At 30.4% G+C, this 24,775-nt stretch overlaps 1 protein-coding gene across 2 annotated transcripts; it reads left to right on the top strand.

The window, feature by feature from the left end:
* On the top strand, nt 1-24,775 carry LOC134715715 (uncharacterized WD repeat-containing protein alr3466-like). 2 transcript variants are annotated; one of them, XM_063578075.1, is made up of 21 exons: nt 1-242; nt 2,296-2,386; nt 3,478-3,565; nt 4,183-4,279; nt 6,490-6,510; nt 8,014-8,122; nt 8,638-8,706; nt 11,138-11,390; nt 11,545-11,638; nt 12,352-12,450; nt 12,860-12,950; nt 13,597-13,798; nt 14,336-14,432; nt 15,586-15,722; nt 16,108-16,233; nt 16,681-16,733; nt 17,675-17,776; nt 18,950-19,136; nt 19,529-19,644; nt 19,915-20,008; nt 20,767-24,775. In XM_063578075.1, exons 1-21 carry the CDS (start codon nt 140-142, stop codon nt 21,049-21,051), a joined length of 2,514 nt encoding a protein of 837 aa, XP_063434145.1. In that variant the 5' UTR covers nt 1-139; the 3' UTR covers nt 21,052-24,775. The 2 variants fall into 2 exon arrangements, with proteins under 2 accessions (XP_063434145.1, XP_063434146.1); XM_063578076.1 differs by lacking the exon at nt 6,490-6,510.

Raw genomic sequence — 24,775 nt, 5'->3', positions numbered from 1 at the left:
CAGTTCAATGTTGTCAAGAAATACAAATATGGTGGAAGTTGACAAATTTTTGGCGCACGCTTTGGGATTTTTGCATATATCACTTTTATAAGATCAATTTGTGAATTTTAGATACCAATTTACACATTAAAATTCAAAAATGGCGATGGAAAAACTGTATTCGATCCGTGATACTCACTCTCGGCCCATCACTGCAATCGGTTACAATCCTGCACGAAGGGAGATTTTGATAGGCTGCGAAGGTAAAGAAGGACGATGACAATGATCGCCTTAGTTATGCAATTTATAACGTTAACATCATTGTCAGCTGATCTTGGCAACTGACAATTTTAAGACTATTTAAAAAATAAAGATATTGAGCTAATATTTGTCCAACTTCTTTTTGAGATCTTTTAGGGTTTCTTCTTCTTTATGTAACTAAAGGAAGAGAGCATGCATTATATTACAAAATTGTTTTTGTTTCCACGGGAATCTCACTCAGAACCTCTTTGTTGCAGTGCAACATGACCTATACTTTCTTAGTTGAAGAAGTATACTACCTTGGCTCAGACACTTACGGCTGACTACACTACAGAGGGGGGATAGGACCTTTATCGGGACTCCGGGATCGGCTGTTTTTACGCCCGGGATTTCGGGATCCGGGAATTTTTTATTTGAATTTCGGGACCTCGGGATTTCGTGTTTTTAAGTCCGGGATTTCGGGATTACATGTATTTAAGCCCAGGATTTCGGGATCAGGACCCCTCCTATCCCCCCTCACTACAGCTGCAAAAGTGAAAAGGGGCGAACATGATAGGACGCGAACGGACCTAGATTTACTACAGCTCAGGTGGATTTTGTTTTGTCCACGTGTCCACAGTGAGAGTGGGTACAGGGTGGGCAAAATTTCTAGCTTGTCCAATTATGGGTGGGCATGCAATTTCTATTGTTTAATCAAAAGACTAACAAGTACAGTCAATTGAAATAAGCAGATAAGCATTTGTAGTCACTATTTTTACAAAAAAAGAGATGATAGCTAGGTTGGGCATGAGTGGGCTGGTGGAAAAAGCAAAATCCTTCCCCCACATCAAAAGTCATATTAAACTCTATAATGTTGATATCTTTGTTTTTATACTTCCCTGGCTATGTTGTTCAATTCATCCATGTGTTTTTATTGTTGGACGCTAATGAAAATGGAGAGCATGGTTCTTCTTTCAAAATAGTCTTTTGTTTTCACTGGAACTCAATACCCAGAAACTCTGTGTTTCAAGACAGCTCCTATAAAGACTGAGCTGAAGAAGTACTTCCATAGCTCAACAGCTTACCATTTATAATATATTATATTTAGCAACCCTACAGCATACTGATGATATGATGCCTTACACTGTAGTTGCTATCTGGCACATGCATGGTATCTTATTTATATGAACACTTAAACATACATTGTACAGTATTCTCCTCAGATATTTCAAATACATGTAGCATCCTGGTAAAAAAAAGAAAATTAGAAATACCATTTAAATATGTTTCTGAAAATTATAGCATCACATACATGACACAATCTATAAGAAAATCAATTCAGATAGCATCAGATTCAGAAATATATATGCATCATATTACTATGATGCTAAAAGGTCCTGCAGAGAACACTGAACATATTCATGATATTTAAAATAAATAAAGATACCCGGTCAGTGAAATTTCCTTAGACCACCTTGGCATTCACCGTTGGTCAGCATCCTTTAACTTTTACACAAATTTTCTCCTCTGTAACTGCTGTGCCAGTTTAAACCAAACTCATTATTTTAAAAGTATCTTGTTTAAAAAATGTGTCTGGTGACACTGTCTGTCTGTCTACCAACATGGCTTCAAATAGAATATACATGTAGGACATATGTTGTGTTTGTATAGTGTTCATGTCTGTCAGGCATGGTTCATCTGACCATAACCTCGTTATCATAGAACATTGATAATGTTAAGTTTATGTGATACTTGTATTGAAACCCTCATATAAGCAACATGAATTCAATGATAAGTAAGTAAATGGCCAAATATATTAGCTTGTGCTTTCTTGCATGAAAAGAGAAGGCTACATTTTGTTAATAGATAGGGCTCCACTCATTCATTAGTAGAAGGCCAATACTAAAGTCCCAATTAATCTTGACTAGACACAGTGAAAGTAGCCTTGTCAGACTAGTGGCCAAGGTCCAATAAAAAAAAATCTTAGGAGAGAATGAATCTTTTGGTACAATGTAGATATCTGTTATTTGTAGCATTTCATTTTATGCTAATTTCTGGTCTTATATTATTTTTCAGATGGTGTTATTAAGAGCTATGAATCTGAAACAGGAAAACTATGCTCTGTGCAGCATGAACATAAAGGCTGGGTGACAGACTTTTTATACTGGTAAGTGCAGTGATGGGTACTGCAAAATACTGTTGTTTTGTAAATTAATTATTAACCACGAAACAAACTTTGCTTACTGACAGTAAATAGCATGAAAAAGTACCACAATGGTTTGCTTACATCTAGTAAGATATGTAAAAAAATGTCATTAGCATCAGTAAAACTTAAACACATCCATTGTCTAGGTGGCATCAAAACTGCTTATCTGTTTGTCTTGAAATTGGTTTACCTAGAACCCTAACTAGTTTGCCACAAGTTGGGAAATTTGGGTGACATTACTTTCACCAGTCTTGAGTAGTCCCTCTTTATAAATGAAAAAAATTGAAGAAATTGCATTTTCCCCACTATAACACTATAATAGCATCACTTTACTTTGACCAAACCGTACAAAACTTATACACAAATCTTATTACCACCGAACATAGATCAAGTTCAAATTTTGGTGGTATTTAAATTGAAGATAACTATAGTGATCATGAGTTACATTAAATTTTAAGAGGTGTGGTGTTATCGCAATTCACAGGCTATTATTTGAACTTGGAATTATTTTTAATTATGGAATTTGCTTGATTTCTTGTTATTGATTTTTTTTTTATAAATTCCATGTTTATTCTGTTCTGAAATGTTCTGTACTGCGCACAACACTATCTATTACAAAGAAAATATTATATTTTCAATAGAATGTACTGTGCCGCGCACAACACTATCCAACCAAAATAAATGTTATGAACCGCTCAAATGATCATAATACCAAATAAACATGGAATTTATTAAAAAATTTAAACACAAGTAATTATGCAAATTCCATAAATAATTCCAAGTTCAAATAATAGCCTGTTAATTGTTGATAAGAGAATTATCAACCTAAGACCAATGACTTGTACATGTATGATGTAATCTATAGGTGACAATACAGCCTTCAACAATAAGAAAAATGCAATACATTACAGAAACAAACATGACACATTAAGGTTCCTAAGTTTTGACTTGGAAGGATGGTAGAACAAAAAAGTAAGAAGACAAAATAACCTATAACTGTACAATTTACATGTGATATTGCTAGAATTTATACCTTTATTTATTTGTAACAGGACTTCAGCCAAACTGATGTTGTCTGCTGCTAACGATGGAGACATTGTAGCATGGTCATCTGGTGGAGGGGTTTTTGATATAGTTCCTGTAAGTTTATAGTCTTCAAACTCTCAAAAGAGAACACGATGATGGATCCTGTGAATAGTTATCAGTTATTTGCAGAACAATCTTTTTAAATGAATTTTCATCCATTTTCTGTTTTTAAAAGTGACTGTCATGATACATATCATCATAAGAAAAAAGTTTAAAAAAAATTGTCAATGCTTATTCAACATCATCGTTAAAGTACAATTATGATGTAAATAATAAATACTAGATTTGATGTCGTAACAGATTTTTACAACTCATATATGACCATCACTGATTAATGTTTTCCAGAACATCTTTTTTCACTCATAATACAGATTTATTTTTGCCTTTTATTTTTTATGAAAAATAGGATATTTATTCAAATATTCTATACAGGTTACAGTTGCTAATTCCAATCTTTATTACATGTACATCTTGTTTGTAACAATGATGGTTCCTAAAATTGAAATGTTATACTAAGTATAAATGAAAAATTGAAGTGAAAATATTAAAATATCTAGTATATAAGGTCATCTGATCTTAAGTAGATAAGATATGGAAATTATTTTAGAATATTTTTTTATTGAGGTACTACATGTATATATAGATTTTACAAATGCATTGTTTCTCTACAGATTGGAATACCAGTATACTGTATGGCTATGAACCCATGGAAAAAGCAGATTGTCTGTGGTTTTAATGGTGCTATAAGAATCTATGGCTTAGATGAAAGTAAGTTTGATAAATGTGTTAAGACGTTAGTCTTGAACAATTTTATTTCTGATTAGAGAATTATATAACAGCAACAAACCATTCACATCTCATTATCAGATATTAATAGATATATTATGGTCATTAATGAAATTAAAAGGAAAAAAAGAAATTCTTCCCTTATTGTACATGTTATATTACTGTGAATTCATTATTATTCGTTGGATATCAGTTTTCGTGGATTTCATGGGAACAGGTAAACCACGAAATTAAATGTTCAACGAATAGCAAATTTTCTATAGGCGGGAATGCAGATTTTAGCAAAACCACTATATTAAATATCCACGAACATGTAAGTTTTCCTAAATCCACAAAAAATTGGTACCCACGAATATAAATGAATCCACAGTAATAAAAACTAAATTCAGAACTATTTTTCTCTGACAATATCCCCATTATAACTTTATCGGATATCTACCAATACGAGAGACAAACCTAATCATACTGTATATACATGTATCAGTAATTTAACTTGATTTGATATCTTAAAGATCAATCTATTTTTCGCCTGAAATCTTGGGTAGTTTTTATGCAATTAGAATGGTAATGCTGCATAAAAGAAATTAGATAACTGAACTTTTTAGAAAACTTGAAGCTAAATTCTTAAAAAAACCAACCCCATGCAAAGGAGGTAAAGATACAATCAATAGTTCTAAACATAAAAGTTGCTTTTCAGCCACCATTATGATACATTTAGAAGAGATAGAAGGTAGAATATGACAGATTTTAGGGATCTTTTGTCTTTATCTTTATTATGGTGGTACCTAACACTACAGGGAGATAACTCTGTAAAAAATCACCTAACGCTTTAATGACGTTGTGTTGTTAAGGGAATATTAAGCTTTTCAATGATCAAAATTAGTACCTGTCAAACTGCTATATAACCAGTGTAATTTTTCTGAAAAAATAAATGGTTCAAATCTTTTGAAAGTTTTATATTTTTGTCAAAGGGTCAAAGTAAATATTTCGCCAAAATTTTATGAAAATTAAACAAGTCAAATTAATTTTAGTAAAAGTGTTGGGTACCACCTTAAACATTTTGGTAGTAAGTTCAGGTGTAGACGTAATAGATATAAGATATATATGATTGGGTTAATTAAAGACATAGTATAATTATATCATAAGATAGATATGATTGGGTTAATTAGAGACATTGTATAATAATATCATAACTACAATATATGACATATATTTAGGTGTAAACTTTTGTTACATGTTGTATTGTAGTAGATGCCTTATTCCTGGGTGTATGTTCAAGTTTATAGATTTGTTATTGGAGTTCTTTCTTATCAACAAGTTAACATTTTGCCAAATTTTTAGCTATCCATTAGATTAGGCAGGTTATGATGGTAAAAGCATTTGTTTAAATCAACAATAGTTAACATTGTATAATTACATTAAAACTTTTCATACTTGGTACCTGAATAAACTTGTTCATCCAATTTGCTATTTTTTCTACTCACAAACTTGGATAGAAAAATTACCAGCTCATAGTTTTGGTGCTTTTAGTGTCTAATTGTTTGTCAATCATTTACATTATTTGCGACTGACTGTTCATACCCTCTGTTCTCTGGGCTTATTAAGATTCCTTGTTTTCAAAATTCCAATAGGGAACATACTTATTCATACAAGGATTTCATGGGAACAGGTAAACCACGAAGTTAAATGTTCAACGAATAGCAAATTTTCTATAGGCTGGAATGCAGATTTTAGCAAAACCATGATATTAAATATCCACGAACATGTAAGTTTTCCTAAATCCACAAAAAATTGGTACCCAATTCATACTTGATACCTGAATAAACTTGTTCATCCAATTTTACAGTCTTATTAAGATTGTCAAGTTTATAAAACTCAGGCACGTTTTATTACTTTTACTTATTCTTCCATGAAGTAAAATTTCCCTCTTTTCCAATTTGGTTACAGAACTGAGACATTACCTGAAAAAGAAGGTCATACAGATGATGCATAAATATATAAAAGTCTGATAATGATTCAGTTTTATGATAATTTAGCAAAATCAAAACATAAAATATAATATCATTTCGGACAAAGTTACATGTAGGAACAGTGGGAAGGTAAAAAAAAATATATATATATGTTAAATTTAAATAATTAAAAAGTAAAAATTTTACTATAACAATATTTTGATATTAATGTTACAATTTAAGCCAGTCTTTTTCAAGTATTTGGTGAGTATGTGTTGGTTTTTGTTCATTTTGTTCTATTGATATATATAGCATGATATAAATTATGAGATGCGTATTAAGCAGCCACATTTCTTTGGTTTTGTATGCATAATTTATGTGAAATTCAAGCTTCAGTTTATTAAATTCAGAAAGTTAAATATAGACAATGGTATTTTCCTTCTTTGAACCTATATTCCTTAGCAAACTATGGGTAGAAATGTACAAGTCCCTGGTAGAAAATGTCTTTTACACTGATATTCATCAAATGGCAACCTTAAATTGTAAATAGGTTTTTAAAGACATTTCATTCTATAAAGATTGACACAAAAAGGATAAGAATGTATCTGTAGAAATACATCATGTTACATTGTATGTGTCGCCCCAGCAAATATATCAAACCCCGTAGTTACAACTTAGAATTATTTTTGAAAAGTAGTCTGTATTAAGGATGTACACCTCTGAGGAGCCAAAAATTTCTAGAATTTAACTTTTTTTCTAACCCTATTTTTTGGGTTCATATGACTGTAAAAAAATAATTGATGAAGAAAAAATCATACGGTGGTGCACTTCTTTCTTTGCTACGGCCCTTTGAAAGTACCCAATTTTGATGATTTTCTCATTTTTCATCAGTTTTTACCTATTTTTGGGCTATAATCATGAAAAAAATCACATTTCCACAATTAAACTTTTTGTCATACTTTCAATAAAGATAAAGGGGACCAATCTGAATAAATTTGAATTACAAAAACTATAGGTAGGTGTTAATATAAGAAAGTTTTATCATTTTTTGATGCTTTTTTGTGCCAAATTTACCATGTTGGCAATTTTGTAAATTTGAGATTTTTCTCCGTTTTAAGTACAAATTGCATATTTTTTCAACTTCTTTGTTATAAATGTTTGAAAACATACATATCTAAGAAATTTGAAAAGAAAAAAGGGATGTGGGATGTACATGTTTCTGGTAAAATAATTTTTTGTATCCCTCACCCATTTTCTCGAAATTTTGGCTAAAAATACTGACTTGATTGGTAATAAAATTTGAAAAATTGATTACTCAAAAACTACTCGTTGGAAATACCCAATTTTTTCACATAGTTGAATTTGATTATAACATTTTTTAAATTCATTCATATTTTCCACTTTTACCACATGTTTTAGACATAATTCCAGAACGAGATTTCAACGAGACTGAACGAGACTGAAATGTCAGAAGAATACATCCTTAAGTGTCCTATACTACTGGCACTAGACAAAGTTATTTCTAATAAAATCGATGTTTTTGTCTGTATTCTTTTCAGTCATTTTCCGTCTTTTATGTGAGCCTTTCAAATTGTACGGTTTCCAAATCGTATTAGTTTTGCCATTAAATCTTCCACAAGTTCACAACCAATGCCTTCCTCTCCACTGAAATATTAAGGGATATTTAAACGTATGTACAACATGATTGTTCATTAAAGATTCAAATTTCATATTTATGATAGGCAATAACTTTATTTTATTTTTCAGGTAAAGAGATGGGTCACATCATAGATTTACATCCTGTCAATATTTTTGAACTTCATGATGATATAGTAAGAAGTATAATTTGGCAGGATTCCAAAATATATTCTGCAGGGTAAGTTGTAGTCATTTACCAATATCATTTGTAGATGTGCAAACATCATTCAAATTATATTGTTGTATAGATCTACATTCTATTTATAAGATTGATTATGATGCAGTAATGTAGAGGGTCTAATTGGGGGTTCCAATCCCAGATCCCGCTAACTGTTTTGTCAGATTTCCAGATCCCGCTTATTCTCTGCAATTCTCATTTTTTTTGTCATTTCCCTGGTCCCGCAAGACCACATTTCCTGTTTTCACAACACAATAATTTGACTTGCACGTGTCATGCTTACAAAAAAATGGGCAATCCTGTGTCACTCTTCCAAAAATCAGAAATCCTGCGTCACGCTTAGACCCCAATGATACCCACAATGTAGTTAGATTATATGATTCTCGTCACAACAATCCTCATAATTAACAGATTAAGAAATGGAAATCATTATGTATTATCATTACACTGATTTTTCTCACTATTATTATTATATTGTACTTTTAAAATAACATGTAGTTTATTTTCCTTTACAGTTATGACGGTAAATTAATAAAGTATGATATATCAGCTGTGAGGAGTGAAGATGGAAAGAATCCAAAAGTGTAAGTCATCTGTTAAATTTAAACAAAGTTTTTATGAAATAACCTAAGCACTCTTAATCATCATAATATCTTTTCAACTCACCAGTTCATTTTGCAAAATTGACCCAGAGATCTTTTTAGCTAACCTGGCCCAAAGGGCCAAGTGAGCTTTTCTTATCACTTGGAGTCCGGCGTCGTCCTGCGTTAACTTTTACAAAAATCTTCCCCTCTGAAACTACTGGGCCAAATTTAACCAAACTTGGCCACAATCATCATTGGGGTATCTAGTTTAAAAAATGTGTCCGGTGACCAGGCCAACTAACCAAGATGTCCGCCATGGCTGAAAATAGAACATAGGGGTAAAATGCAGTTTTTGGCTTATAACTCAAAAACCAAAGCATTTAGAGCAAATCTGACATCGGTAATATTGTTCATCAGGTCAAGATCTATCTGCCCTGAAATTTCAGATGAATTGGATATTTCGTTGTTGGGTTGCTGCCCCTGAAATGGTAATTTTAAGGAAATTTTGCTGTTTTTGGTCATTATCTTGAATATTATTATAGATAGAGATGAACTGTAAACAGCAATAATGTTCAGCAAAGTAAGATCTACAAATAAGTCAACATGACCAAAATGGTCAGTTCACCACTTTAGGAGTTATTGCCATTTATAGTCAATTTTTAACCATTTTTCGTATATCTTAGTAATCTTTTAGAAAAACCTTCTCCTCTGAAACTACTGGGCCAAATTCAACCAAACTTGGCCATAATCATCATTGGGGTATCTAGTTTAAAAAATGTGTCCGGTGACCTGGCCAACCAACCAAGATGGCTGCCATGGCTAAAAATAGAACATAGGGGTAAAATGCAGTTTTTGGCTTATAACTCTAAAAGGGTAATATTGTTCATCAGGTCAAGATCTATATGCCCTGAAATTTTCAGATGAATCGGACATTCCGTTGTTGGGTTGCTGCCCCTGAAATGGTAATTTTAAGGAAATTTTGCTTTTTTTGGTTATTATCTTGAATATTATTATACCCCAAGCAACGAGTTGCGGAGGGTATAATGTTTTTGACGCGTCCGTCCATCTGTCAGTCCGTCCGTCAGTCCTGTTTTTTGTCATCGCAACTCCTCTCAAACCACTCAACAGAATTTCACGAAACCTTTTCAGATAATAAGGACATACTATGTAGTTGTGCATATCGACGGGATGGCCACCATGGCTAAAAATAGAACATGGGGGTAAAATGGCTTATAACTCAAAAACCAAAGTATTAAGAGCAAATCTGACAGGAAATAAAATTGTTGATCAGGTCACGATCTATCTGCCCTGGAATTTTCAGATGAATCAGATAATCGGTTGTTAGGTTGCTGCCCCTGAATTGGTAATTTTGAGGAAATTTTGCTGTTTTTTTGTTATTATCTTGAATACAATTATAGATAGATATAAACTGTAAACAGCAATAATGTACAGCAAAGTAAGAACTAAAAATAAGTCACTATGACCAAAATAGTCAATTGACCCCCTAAGGAATTATTGCCCTTCATAGTCAATTTTTAACAATTTTATTAAAATTTGAAGATTTTCAATAACATTTTCCACAGAAAGTACTGTTATAGATAGAGATAATTGTAAGCTGCAAGAATGTTTAGTAAAGTAAGATCTACAAACACATCACCATCACCAAAACACAATTTTGTCATGAATCCATCTGTGTCCATTGTTTAATATTCACATAGACCAAGGTGACCGACACAGGCTCTTTAGAGCCTCTAGTTTTCATCATTTGGCATCTATCTTCATCGTGTAGTCAGTTAACTTTTTCAAAAATCTACTACTCTGAAACTATAATAAGGCCTTATTTTCCTAAACTTGGCCACAATTATCATAAGTAATAGTTGAAAAAATGTGTCTGGTGACCTGGATATAGCTTATATGATATTGGTGATTATTGGCGAACAAATTAAAAACCACACGCTACAATTTACAAACAAAAATTGAATAAGTTCCAAGTGATTTTTATTTTTAATGAATTAAGATTCGCATGAAATGAAGCCGAAAACAGATAAACAAGTTCTGCATCATTTTTAAATCCTGAGCAAAATCCTGTGTAAACTAATTATTGTACTTTTTGTATTATATTAGGCTTTATAAATGTGTATTTGTCAGGCCATGGAAAAATCATTGATTGTTTCCCCTAACCCAATTTAATGTTTCTGTAAAAAAAAAGTAAGTCTTGATTTGCAACCATTCCAAGTTGAAGGAGGGCTATGTGTAGGAGATGTTGTTAACTTTCGGAACAAGTTCATTGAATTCCAATGCACAGATAATTACACGTTTACAATTTTTTTTTTTTAAAAGCCTGCCTGCCCGGTCTTTTAAATTTTCCCATGTTAGGGGTATCAACAATTAATTTTCCATGGCCTCATAGTGATTGCTCATTTGTTTTTAGAAATCACCATGCTCATGATGCTGGGATATCTTGTCTACTGATGGCAAAAGACAACGAGAATAACACATGGGTAATCACTGGATCATTTGACAAAACAGCAAAGATCTGGACGGTCGATTTAGACTTGGTACATCGACTGGACAACTTCATGGCAACAGTGTCAGGAATATGTTATGTACCTAGGAACAAAACACTGTGGGTGGCTGGTGGCACATCATATGCCACATTATTTGACCCAAAGTCAGGAGATAAAGTAAGTAAAAAGAGTCATAAGTATTAAGTTTTTGATATTTCACTATTTAGCCAAGATTTCTTTCTTTGATTTATAAAGTTTTGTAATATTTATTAAATATCTTATTAACAAAGAGTAGGTTGCTGTCTCACTGACTTTTGTTTTATTGTTGTAGGTTTCAGAATTTATTGGGACATTTCAAAAAGAGGAGGAAGAAAAATATTCTTTACAAGTTTTAAAGTATTTTAATGAATTGAATGAAGTTGTGGGTAAGTGTTTGCTACAGTTATTTTAACAAAGTTGTATTAGATTTTTTTTAGAGAATGTAAAGTATTGCTTTTTACTTTTATTTTTTTTAATATTTCAAAGATAAAAAGAGACCAGGAATTATATGACATGTTGTCATGGTAAATAAAAGCTCTGAAATTTGTAATGGGAAAAAAAAAAAATTAAATCAATGATTTCCAAATATTGAAGTTTTTTTCATTATAGAACAGTAAATCAATTTGGATATTTTTCTGATTTATTTAAAATTGAGAATGGAAATGGAGAATGTGTCAACAACCCAACCAAAAAGCAGAAATTAGCTGAAAGTTTCCAATGGTTCTTCAATACAGCGAAAAAATCCCACAACCGGAAGGTTGCTTCTGCTGGCCCCTAAACAAAAATATGTACTAGTTCAGTGATAAACGATGTCATACTAAACTCTGAAATATATAAACAAACTAAAATTAGAAATAATACAAGATAAAAAAAAAGGCCAGAGATGCCTGAATTATATTTCAAGGTACATTTTGATACTAGACTGGTACTTTACATGTGGATACTAGACTGGTACTTTTCATCTCACAATTTTATTTTGTCAAAAATACTAATCTTGCCTTTGCCTAATTGAAGTAGAAACCAAATCAGTGTAAATATTTTGTTATCCGCTTACTTCATCATTCATATGTTAGTAAGGATTGTTTGATTTTATTTTTAGCTTGTACAAGCAGACGGCATCTGATAGTATGGAAGTATAACACATCTGGTTGTATAACTGCATTAAAGTGTAAATCTCCACTAGAAAGTTTATGTTATAGTGAGTATCATTACTAGATTAGCATGCATTTTCCAAAAGTTAAATGTATCGCTTGATGATATAGATTTAATATCTTTTAGATTAATGAAAATTAATGACAATCTTTGCAATATCACAAAGGAACTTAAAAGTAATGACTGTTTTTATGCCCCACCTACAATAGTAGGGGGCATTATGTTTTCGAATCTGTTGGTCTGTTCAACTGTTTGTTCGATCGTCTGTCCAGTTCCAGGTTAAAGTTTTTGATCAAGGTAGTTTTTGATGAAGTTGAAGTCCAATCAACCTGAAACTTAGTATATATGTTCCTTATGATATGATATTTCTAATTTTTCTTTCTGGAGTAATACCTTTCTCTTGTAGGCTTTTTCTGCTTTTTTATTGCTATAAATTTGTAAATAATATTTTGCAGCTAAGAAGGTGCCGATATTGATATTTAGTGGAGACCATGAGGGTGTAATAATGAAATGGGAGAGAATGCAATCTAATCATTTTATGTACAGGTAACTAATCATATATATAATCAGATGTTATTAATTATTTTTCACTGGATAAGTGTAATGTGAGCTTTTTCTGTCACTTCCTTTCTATGCTTATTTAAAACTGCTGAATCAATGTTGAGGGTGACAAAACAATACAGAGGGTTAAATGTTTTGACAATTTCTTCTCTTTCATTGATGTAAATAGTGGTATACAGGAGACAAAAGGCAAATATAAACAGTTATGACAGTTGCTCTAAACCTGAGAGTTCTGTCAGATGTATTTTCCTTAACTTTTTATCAGATCTGAAATAAAACATATTTTAGATAAATGTATTTATGTTATAATCATCATAAATGGTTTCCACATCAAGTTATCTCTATTTTCAATGATGAGAATCATATTGGTAAACTTTTATCCTGTAAATATAGTTTGGAAAATTTACAATTAAGACCTAGGTTCTAAATAAAAGTTTGTACATTCAATTTCTGGCCATCTTTAGAGGCAAACAAAAGTCTGTTTGAAAGGTTGAATTTTTTGTCATGATTGTCAATTTCAAAAAAATTTGGTGGTAAAGAAAGTTGGTTGACTAACAGAAAACAAGACATAAAATTTTATATTTACTTAAAAACGTCTACTAATATATACAGTTCTGCTTATTATTTACAGTAATGAACCTTACCAAATAAGTGATACACAGCTTAAAAAGAAAAAGAAGGCAGGCAGTAAAGCCAGAGAGTTGATTTTAGAACAACAGCTATCTCAAACGTCTTCACTGAAACCATTGGACCCAATCAAAGTAGATGCTGCCAAAGTCAACTTTAAAAATGTACAAAGTCACTATGCTTATAACAAACCAAATCTTCAACATGTGAGTACTTTACAAAACATTCATTTCAATTTTACAAAATATCCTTATTATCCAATCTTTTTTTTTTGGGGGGGGGGGGGGGGGGGTATTAATTCCCTTTTTTATTTACACTTCAAAATAAACAAGTCATGCGATCAATTTGACAGTCCAATAGGTTATCATGTATGTGTATTTGTTTAAGGTCTCAGAAAAATTGGTAGAGGGAAATCTCTTTCTAATTAAAGATGAACCATTTGTTTAGTGAACAAAATATTCTCAACCAAGGGTATTGAAATGTATTTTAAGATCAATGTAGAGGCAATATATAGTTAATCATTGTCCATATAACAGTCCCTCAAAAAATTGTTTTTCACTGTGAGCTTAAAAATTATGTTTTGAAACAATATCAATGAATAAGATAAGATATTGAAGACAGCACCTCAACAAGTAAACTGATACGAAACAAAGTTGTAATTTTATGATTTCATCAGCATAAGTCCCTAGTTGGACTAACTGTTAAAACCATAACAATTGGTCTCAACTACAATGTACTTTCAGACATCAACCCAAGATGACCAGAAAATTACCATAATGAAAGTTGTCTTTGTTGAATATTTAGATTATATTATAGCTGCTTCAGAGGATAGCAATATTTGTAAGTAGATACACATATTCATGATTTCATTTGTAAGTAAATATGCATATTCATCACATGTTTTAACTGCATGTTCCATGCTTCCCACAAAGAAACCATACAGAATGTGTGTGGTTCATTACTCATGGTTTAAATACAGTTGCATGTCAGATATCATTAAGATATTGTTTATGCTCTCACAACTGCTACTTTTAATATTCAAGTTTATAGTTTGAAATGCATCATGAAGTTTTTATCCTGCCTGGTCATTAATGAAAAATGTGTTTTGGCATGATCTAACTACTTACCCATTCAAACAAATATACACTGATTTTTTTTTTTATAATTTTGCATCCATTTGAATAATCTATTGTATAATGCTTTTTTTCAAATTTGAGATATTTCTTCTAATATAGGCAAAGTTATTATTTTTGTAACGCATATATATGAAATTTTCAAATACGGTAGATTGATACTAATAATTTGTTACCAATTTTTTAGGGTGATGTTTAAAGATCTGATAGATTTTTTTGGTTAAAAAAAGAGCATTTTTTCTATAGTTCAAAGTTAATATTTACATAAAATTTCCAAATAGCTTTATTGATGTAATCTGTGATCCACTTGAAGAGCTGTTTTCTTGCTTAATGCTTTGTAACATTTCATACAAACCTGTAACCCTGATGTCAGAGATTATAATTTTGTATCATTGCATTGATTGGAATAATTTATCTAGCTTTTATCAGATATACATTGAAAATTCTAAAAGCAATTATCAGTATTCCCTTATATTTCAGTGGCTTAAAATGTTTTTAAAATGGTTGAACAACTACAAACACTAAATTTATGTCCTTTTGGAATTTCTACACAAAATTATGTGTTTTTTTAAGTTTGCAAAAAATATCAATTTGATGACTGTTTAAAAATAACTAGCTTTAATAGTATATATATTTAAATAAACACCACTATATCTATATATTTTTCAAAAGTGCTAATATTTTTATTATATAGATAAAGTTTTTCTTCTTTAACCTTTGATAAGAATGATGTAAGGAACATTGAATAGTAAATAGGATATTATATCAACATGGATCTAGATATATCTTTACATACTATGTCTTTTTTTTAAAGATTTTGTTTTGTTGGTGATTTTATTAAAATAATCTTATATATTCAGACATTTGGGGATTCGATGATGATGCTGTTAAAGCTTTAAAGGATATGAAACCGGAAGATTTGGATAAACTAATTGAAAAGTACAGTATATTGTTGGATCCTGACTCAGAACTACTGCCAAAGAACAGAAAATTCAATGTTAGTACTATAGTAATAGTGACAATTATTTATAAAAAAGAGGGCTTACAATACCATAGGTACATTCAAAGTGATAAGATGAATAATGTCTAAAAACACCATGGAAATTAAAGAAAGACTATATAAACTACATCCTACAAAATTCATCATAGAAAACTAAAGACTTATCAGCATAAAGTGCATGATTTTCCTGATTTTAATTCTGTGGACCAACCTATTTGCATTCATTTGGTATCAACACTTCTAATTGAGTTTTTCTCATTTTTTACTTTTTTGACTTTGATAACATTTATATAGTTGTATATATACATAGCTTTCTCTTACAGGACAATAATTCTGTGACCAATAAAGGGGAAGGAATTATTTATGTGTATTTTTCTTGCAGGACAATGATTCTGTGACCAATCGAGTGGCAGGATTTATATGTAAATCTGTATTTGCTGAACACACTAGTTGTGTAACCAGTTTAGTGGTTGTTGGGAGAGAACAGGGACTGGACTCCACCTATCTGGTTTGTATTTATATTATTATCCTAAATTTCTTATATATTAATGCAGAACTGCCTTAAAATGAAATAAAAAAATAGATAATTAGAATGAATACTAAATATTTACTGTAAACTTATTTGTTTTTGAAGAATTCTCTTTATGAATCTGTGCAAAATTTGTATCTTTTAACATTTTGTGATTGTCTTTGTCTTCAATATTTTTGCTTTATTTTGAAATTGTTTAAATTGAATTTGTGGCTATATATATGTTTGTTTCACAGAACTTTTACATTTTATTAAGTAATTGTGTTTTTTCGTTTGTCATTGGTAGATAATTTTGTATGTTGTACAAAAAGAAAATTAAGCAAACTAGTTTACTGTGAATGAAATGAAAAATTATTGATAAAAAATTAATTTGCCATATCTTTTGCATTCTGTTTTTGATATCTATAATTTTCTATAACTTTCTAGCTAAGTGGTGGATGGGACAGCAGAATATGTATATGGGATTTAGAAAAAGGAAGGCAAGTACTGGTATTATTTCAACAACAAAAATAGCACTTTTAAATTTTGTATGTTTGAAGCCCTTTGATATCTGGATTTACCCTAATCATGAATGCTTTGACATTTGACTTTTTAGAGCAAACTAATTATTTGGTAAAATAACACTGTTTTACTGTGAACCATTTTTGGTGCATTAACTGCCTCAATGGTAGCATGCTAGCCCTGAGTGGGATGAAGAGGGTTTCAGTTCCTGGTCAGGTGAAAACAAAGACTCGAAAATAGGTATTATAATGCAATTAGTTTGTAACAATAATTTTTATTGGACGTAGACAAATATTTTGAGGGGTTAGATTCCAAGTTCTACCAGTCTGTAACTAAGAAAGCCACAATTTTGAATTTCAATTTTATTGGGGTATGTAATTCTAAAAAAAATAAACAAGATTGTCGCATTTTAACCCTCAAAATCTTCTTTTTGTCTATATTGAAACCATTTTGAAGCGTATGTTTAGTATTCGGATTGACATTCAGAGTATACATATGATGCCACATTGTTTAGATGCTAAAGACAATGCAACAGTTTCACAGACTTTTTCATTTATGCCATTTTTAAGCCAAAATATTTATTAGATAAATAAATTTTATTTTATTTTGTGGCATTAGAATGGGGATAATTGTATTGTATTTTAAGCTTGGTCTTTGTAAAACTTGATTTTACTGTCGCAAATATCCCTTTACCTATCTCCTATCTTCGCTAGGTAAACTTATTTTGCGACAGTAAAATCTATGTTTTACGAAGGCAAAGCTGAAAGTCAATACAATTATCTCCTAATTTGCAGATTTTCTGCAAAGTTTGTCACATTGAAAAATAGAAGTAAAATGAAAAGTTAAAATAAGCTTAGTAGAAGATTTGTACATGAACATGAATGGGGATTAATCTACAACAGTGTAATATATCTTTCAGGCTTCATGACACCTTTAGAAACACAGCACCTGATCCAAAGTTAGATAATGCAGAACTAGCTTGTGATGGTGTTATTATGGAAATGGATTTCTCTCCTAAATAGTAAGTGCAAAATGTGTTAAGTATAGTTGAGGCTTCAAAGTAAACTAATAACACTCAGTTTTTTGTACATTTACACAAATTTACCTTTAAATTATGGACATAATGGTTGCATATTTCAAACCATTTGTAATTATAAAGTAGTTATTTTGAAGATGATTTGATAAACATTGACTGCACACAATTATTTCATCGAAATTTACTGGAAGAGAGTTCTGAACATTCACTGGGGGTCAATTGAAGCTTAATACTGTGAAAGTACTTTAATTCGTGGGTATCAATTTTCGTGGTTTGAGGAATATTTACATGTTCGTGGGTTTTTAAATTCGTGGATTTAAGTTTTCTAAAAATAAAAAATTTAAAAAAATTAAAGCCTTTTAAGAAAAGAAGGTTACAAAATGTCTAGATTGAGGAAATTGCAAAGTAAACATTGACCCATGTAAATCTTAGTGATAACACTAATTTACCCATGATAGAGTGATTCACAGATTAAACACCATTGGAGGTGTTAATTAAGCCATAAACATGTCACATAAAGAAAACAGTTACATAAACAAATGCTATAAACGTATCTAGAATAGAATTGTCAAACAATTCTTATCAAAATCAAACCCAGCTTTAAATTATAATTTCCCATATGTACGAGAACTATGAGGATATAAAATGAACACTTTATCATACTAGCATATCCATACTGGATATCTGACTTTCATCGATTAAAAATGCTTTTAAAAGAAGTAAAAGATCAAAAGCTGTACAGTTTATGTTATTAAGGATTAAATGAATATAATCAATCATGCATGCGGTTGTAGTTCTGTGACTGCTATTAAAGAATTCTCAGGCTTGGCGATTTTCAATATATTCTCTAGATCATATCAGTAGTCAAAATACCGATGGGGATCTTTCCATGTCTTGATTTGGTTCATGGTTGTTTTATTTCGATGGACACTTAAATTCGTGGATAAAGTCATCCACGAAAACCACGAAAATTGGTATCCCACGAATAAAAGTACTTTCACAGTAAATGAGAATTAAAAAAAAAAAAAATTTCAACATTTGCATTGCATCATCAACGTAACATACAAGCCTCTTTTAAAAAAAATGTGGATGTTAAATAAACTTAATTTAAAATAAATGTGGCATTTCATTGGATTTTAATGAAAACTTGTTTTTCAGTAATGAATTTGCATATTCATCATCAGACGGTATGGTTTATATCAGAAAGTTTTCATTGGATGGTTCAAAGATGACCTTACAGAATACACTGCAAGGTCATGAAGGAGAAATAACATGTGTTCGATGGAATCCTCATGGCAAAGGATTCTGGGTAACTGGGTCAGATGATGCTACAATCAGGATTTGGGTAAGTTCTGTATAAATTTCATTGATAAAAAAAGTGGTCTGGGAGAAATGTTTATACTTAATCCACTGATTAGGTTGAGGAATGTCACATCACATGAGAGATAATTTTGCAAATTTAAATGAAAAAGATTATCGAAAATTTGATTTAATACAACAAACATTTTTCTCAATAGTTCGTTTTTTTGTTAAAGCATTGAACCTACACACATTTTTGATATGAAGTGCTCTACACTTCGAACAATATGTGCTTTGTTCAACTCTTACATCTCCATAAAATTTTAAAAATTAACATTGAATTCTCAATTCCAATCAAAAGAAAAAGTTGAATGATGAATGAAATTTTTGACATTATTTTTCATATGAAAATGTTTCTATTCTTCTATTTATTTACAGGCTGGCCATGGTTTAAATAAATGTGAGGCAATATTGTCAGCACAAGGTGCTGTTAGTTGTATGTGTATAGATCAAGTCAATGGATGCATAATAGTTGGTGTTCAAAATTTTATCAGGTAAGGCATTACAGAAGGGGTCAACAAAGAGTATATACACAATTTATCCAACTTTTTAAATTGCTGACTCAATCAAATTGTAAGGTAGAAATATCATATTCACATCAAAATTTAAAATGTTTAAAGTATCGAACTGTTTCAATCTTTAGACTTACAGATAATATGATTTTTTGGCAAACAGGGATTTGTAACATACATATTACATCTAATGGTTTAATGAAGTGCCATCAAGTATAGACATATGATACTTAATTTTTATTTTTATTTCAGGGTATATGATCCAGAGAATTATAGACTTGTCCAGACCAATGAAGGTCATACAGATTCAGTGAGAACAATCATGCACATAACAGAAAGAAATCAGGTAGGTCTATCAACAGGTATTTTTAGTCTCCTACCAATTTAAAAGGGATTTTAGGTTTGCACTCTGTCTGTTTGGTCATCCATCAGTTTTCCACACTTTTTTCTTAGGTGCTTAAAGAAATTGATTTGATATTTGTAGTATTGTTTTATAATGACAAGTTACAGATCAAGTTAAAATTTTGTACTGGTCTGATGATTTAGGACAGAGTTATGGTCCTTGGACTAAAAAAAAGTCACTTAAAAAATCAGTTTCCCACACCTTTTTTCATCATGTTTGAAGATATTTACTTGATAATTGTAACTAAGTTTACACCATGACAAGTCATATATAAAGAAGTTAGCATTTTGTTCCAGTACAATGATTTTTTTACAGGTAGGAGCCTGTGTATTGTGGAAATAATTTCAGAATACTTGTTGTTTATCCAGTTCAACTTAAAATTATAAAATCAGTGTTTTCATGCTTCAGAGTAATTTGTATTCACTATGTTCCTGTCTCACAAAAATCAGTGGATTTTAACTTTCATTTTAATACCAAAGGTAAACACACTAGCAATGTTTTATTTTAACCTTGACCTCATTAAGTTATATAGTCCTTCCCTTCAAATTGTATGATTAAACTAATTATCAAAAGTTCTCAAAAACTTTTCTCTTGGATAAAGAATTTTCTAAAAAGCACCCAAAAATGTACATTTGTTATGATATGATGTTTCTTACTTTTTCTGATAGTAAATTAGTAATACACACAAATTTACATTTCAGTATGTGTCATGTTCTTGGGACAAAACAATTCGTGTTTGGAATGCATACAGGAAACCAAGAAGGAAACACAGGCCAAGTAAAAATGGTAGTAAAAGTTCTAAGGACACTATAAGTGACAGTAGAAAATCATCTACTGGGTCTGAGAAAAAAGTGGGATTTGTTGACAGTGAAAAAGACACTGAGAAAAAGGAGGGTGAGGAGGATGAAAGTCAATCAAAACAAAATGGAGAGGTTGACGGAGATTATTTTGAGGAACAAGAACAATTAGATGTTCTGTCGGAATGAGGCAATAGATGTACGAGAATATTAAATTATTAGTCAAATATTATTGAGAGTAATATTTTTGAATTCTTAAGCACTGTGGTAAATTCATTAAACTTTCCCCATGATATGAATAATTTAAAATAATGAAATAGAAGTTACAAATTGATTTAAATGCTGATTTTTTTTTCAGTGTTATATTTCTTATCAACACAGTTTCTTTTTGCTTTATCTAAAAGTTTTAAAAATTGTCCATAAAAGCGAAAACATTTATATACTTACATATCATAAAGTCAGTCATGAAAACCTATTACTTATGTTTCTTTTATTAGAAAAATGAAACAATAAAATATTAAGACAAATTTGGGGGTTTCTGTTTACTCTAGGGCACCCTGTACATAAGAATTAGGACAGGGTTTATTTTGGGTAAGAATTATGATTAAAGGTTGGGTTAGTTCAGTATAAAACTATATGGGCTGGGTCCCCTAATGTAAATAACTATAAAAGGGCTATATATTGATGAAAGATAAAAGAAAAGAAAAAGAATGCATTTGAGGCATGCATTTTGAACTAGTCATACTGAATAGATTTCTGAATCATAAATCACACTTTGTTGAAAATTCACATAAACTTGTAACTATGGTAAGAAAATGCAGGTCATTTATCATTCTGTAATGCTATCACTATTAATATAATAATTTTTGTAAGTAACTGTGATATTTCAGTACTATTTTTATTACTGTGGATTCATTGTTGGGAATCTCATTGGGGGGTTCCAATCCCGGATCCCGCTTACTGTTTTTTTCAGATTCCTGTATCCTGCTTACACTATGTACATAAGCAATTCTCATTTTTTTTGTCATTTCCTGGGTCCTGCTAGACCTCATTTCCCGTTTTCATGACACAATAATTTGACTTTCATGTGTCACCCTTACAAAAAATCAGGAATCCTGCATCAAGCTTAGACCCCAATGAAATCCACATTGTTATTCTTTGGATACCAATTTTCATGGATTTCATGGGAGCCACAAATTCCAATTTACAAAATATTACACATTATCTGTTAAAATATATGCAGACTTTGACAAAACCAAAAAATCAAATATCCACAAAAATGCAAGTTTTCCTTAATCTGAACTTTTAGCCTAGTTTCAACTTTGTCATGACAACATATCACATCTTGTTGGACTTGAGTTTGCACAATACATTGCATTTATTGGTACAAATAATGGTGCTCCATACGATAGCTTTACATGTAGATTAGAATTTTATAGCATTTATGAATCATTATTTTTGGAACCACTGGGCTTTTCTAGTGGGAAAAATTGTTATTGTCTTTAACTATAACTTTCTCCAATAGCTTTAAAAGATAAATTATATGAAATGATTGTATTCCAAATATTTATATACAAACTTTTATTTTATTGAGTAGTTAACTATGTTAAAAATATGCATGTTATTTTGTTTTTGATTGAATAGCTTATCATGTGTGGTAAATCTCAAATGTTAAAGTTGATTTATAGAACACACGTTTTACTGTTGAAAAAGAAAAAAAATATGATGTGTATTCATATGAATTTACAAAGAAATAACCAGTATATCAATTAAATACTAAGTTTATATTGTTTATCTTGATGGTTGCTTGAAGTTTTATGTAATATTTTCAATAGAGGATGGCATTATATTTTAAAGTGTGATCTGGCCACTTCAAGGAAAGAAAAATAAATTTATTTTTAATTGTGTCTGTTTAAAAGAACTATTTAAACTATTGCTATTTGTAATCAGTTTTAGTGAATTTTTCCCAAAAATTGCTAAAGATAAAATTTTGCACCTGTGGCGCTAAACCATTTTGTTTTGGTAAAACATTCTGATTTTTGTAAAAAAAATAAAAACTATAAAATTGAAAATGGTGTGGTTCAGAAGCTTTTTCTTTTTCATATTCACAAATTATAAGCTGTTTCAAAAATTTAGATTGACACTACTGCACAGTTTTACATTGTTCCTCATTAAAAGTACAAAATGTTTTTTTCTATAATTAGTGCTAAATTAAAAGTATTAAACTTTATGGTTTTATTGTCATTGATTTTGAACTGATTATCGAAGACTTTTTGATCTTTGTTATATGGCATTACTTATGACGATGCATTTCAGGGGAATTAATAGGGTAAATTGTATTAAGCGTAGAAAAATAGTTACATGTACTGTTCAAAAATATATACATATCTATTAAGCTTTTATAGAGATGTGCAATGAAAGCCATGATCCATTACTGTGGATTCGTTATTATTATGGGGATCTAGTTTTTGTGGATTTTGTTGTGAAGGAAAACTACATTTTTTTATGTTCAACAAAGTTTCAGTCTTTTAGGGTCTTGTAATCAAGATTTTGGTAAATCCACAAAATTTCCATAAACATACAATCTTAAGGTGGTACCTAAAACTACAGGGAGATAACTCTGTTGAATAAGAAGAATGTTTAATGACGTTGTGTTCTTAAGGGAATATTTAAGCTTCTCAATGATCAAAATAAGTGTTTGTCAAACTGCTATATAACTGGTGTAATCTTTCTGATTAAACAGTTGGTTCAATTTTTTAAATTTTTTTTTAATATTTTTGTCAAAGGGTCAAAGTTAATACTTTGTCAAAATTTTAAGAAAATTAAACGAGCCAAATTAATTTTAGTTCAGGTGTTAGGTACCACCTGAAATAGTACCCATGAACATAAATGAATCTACAGTATCAAACCTCCATTGAACATCATACTTTATCCTGTCTTTATGAGATATGTATGAGTAATTGTTAATAAAGAAGAGAGATTACTGAAGTCATTTTACAATAGCCTTAACATTTATTCTTATTTTCTTTTGACTAAGTAGGAATTATTTAACAACATCAACTAATGTCCTGGAATAATTTTATTATTACTAAGTAGGAATTATTTAACAACATAAACTAATGTCATGGATTTTTTTTTCTGCGTGACTCAATGGTCCTGCAAATGTCAGCTTTAAAATTTTAGGAATGTTGATTGTTTTTTTTATGTTGTGCTATTTGGTTTGAATTGTTTTTATGACTTTCTTGAAATTTGATGTGTTTTATGACTGATTGTGAAGGGTACTTTTAATTTAATTTTAAAATTGACACTACAGAAAAACATTGAAAGCACGATGTTCAACATTCTTCATCACATTCTCCATCAAGTGCAATTTTTCATAAATTTTCCAATTAGTTTCATATTTATTTTATCATTTATCCGTAGTATATATGTATATGTAATAAGAAGCAAGCTTTGTCAAAGAACAAACAATACTAATGAACAGGAAATGTTTTTATTGGTATTTTCTGTCATTATAATTGTTTTTAATCCTAAAAGGAGAAACTATTTGTGAATAAGAACTATTATCTGAACAAAACTATAAAAAGAAATCACCATGTGTGCTGTTACTATTTTTAATCAACAGTGCTAGTTTTGAAATTTTTTTTTTTCACTGTGTGTTACCTTCAATGAAATCAACATAGTAAAAGAAAAAGCTTTAATAAGATCTGTATGAAAAAATAATCAAAACATTGTGAGGAATTAGCACCAAGACTTCCAGATGTTTACTTTATGAGAGTTTTTGTTATTTGTGAATACTATTTTTAGGAGCATTGCTGTGATCCTTATTGTTCTGTTATTATATTTCGTAATATTTTCATATTTTTCTATATGTTGTTTTATAAAAATTTAATATTAAAATATTTAGATAATA

The sequence above is a fragment of the Mytilus trossulus genome, chromosome 4, assembly GCF_036588685.1.
Source record: "Mytilus trossulus isolate FHL-02 chromosome 4, PNRI_Mtr1.1.1.hap1, whole genome shotgun sequence".
Classification (NCBI taxonomy): domain Eukaryota; kingdom Metazoa; phylum Mollusca; class Bivalvia; order Mytilida; family Mytilidae; genus Mytilus; species Mytilus trossulus.
Note: the sequence above shows the minus strand (reverse complement) of the source record. Positions and strands in the feature narration are given on the sequence as shown.

Coding starts and splice junctions, on each gene's coding strand:
- LOC134715715 (XM_063578075.1), top strand. CDS start 140: ATGGCGATGGAAAAACTGTATTCGATCCGTGATACTCACTCTCGGCCC. Junction 11,639..12,351: donor TGAATTGAATGAAGTTGTGG/GTAAGTGTTTGC, acceptor TTTTATTTTTAG/CTTGTACAAGCAGACGGCAT. Junction 20,009..20,766: donor ACATAACAGAAAGAAATCAG/GTAGGTCTATCA, acceptor TTTACATTTCAG/TATGTGTCATGTTCTTGGGA.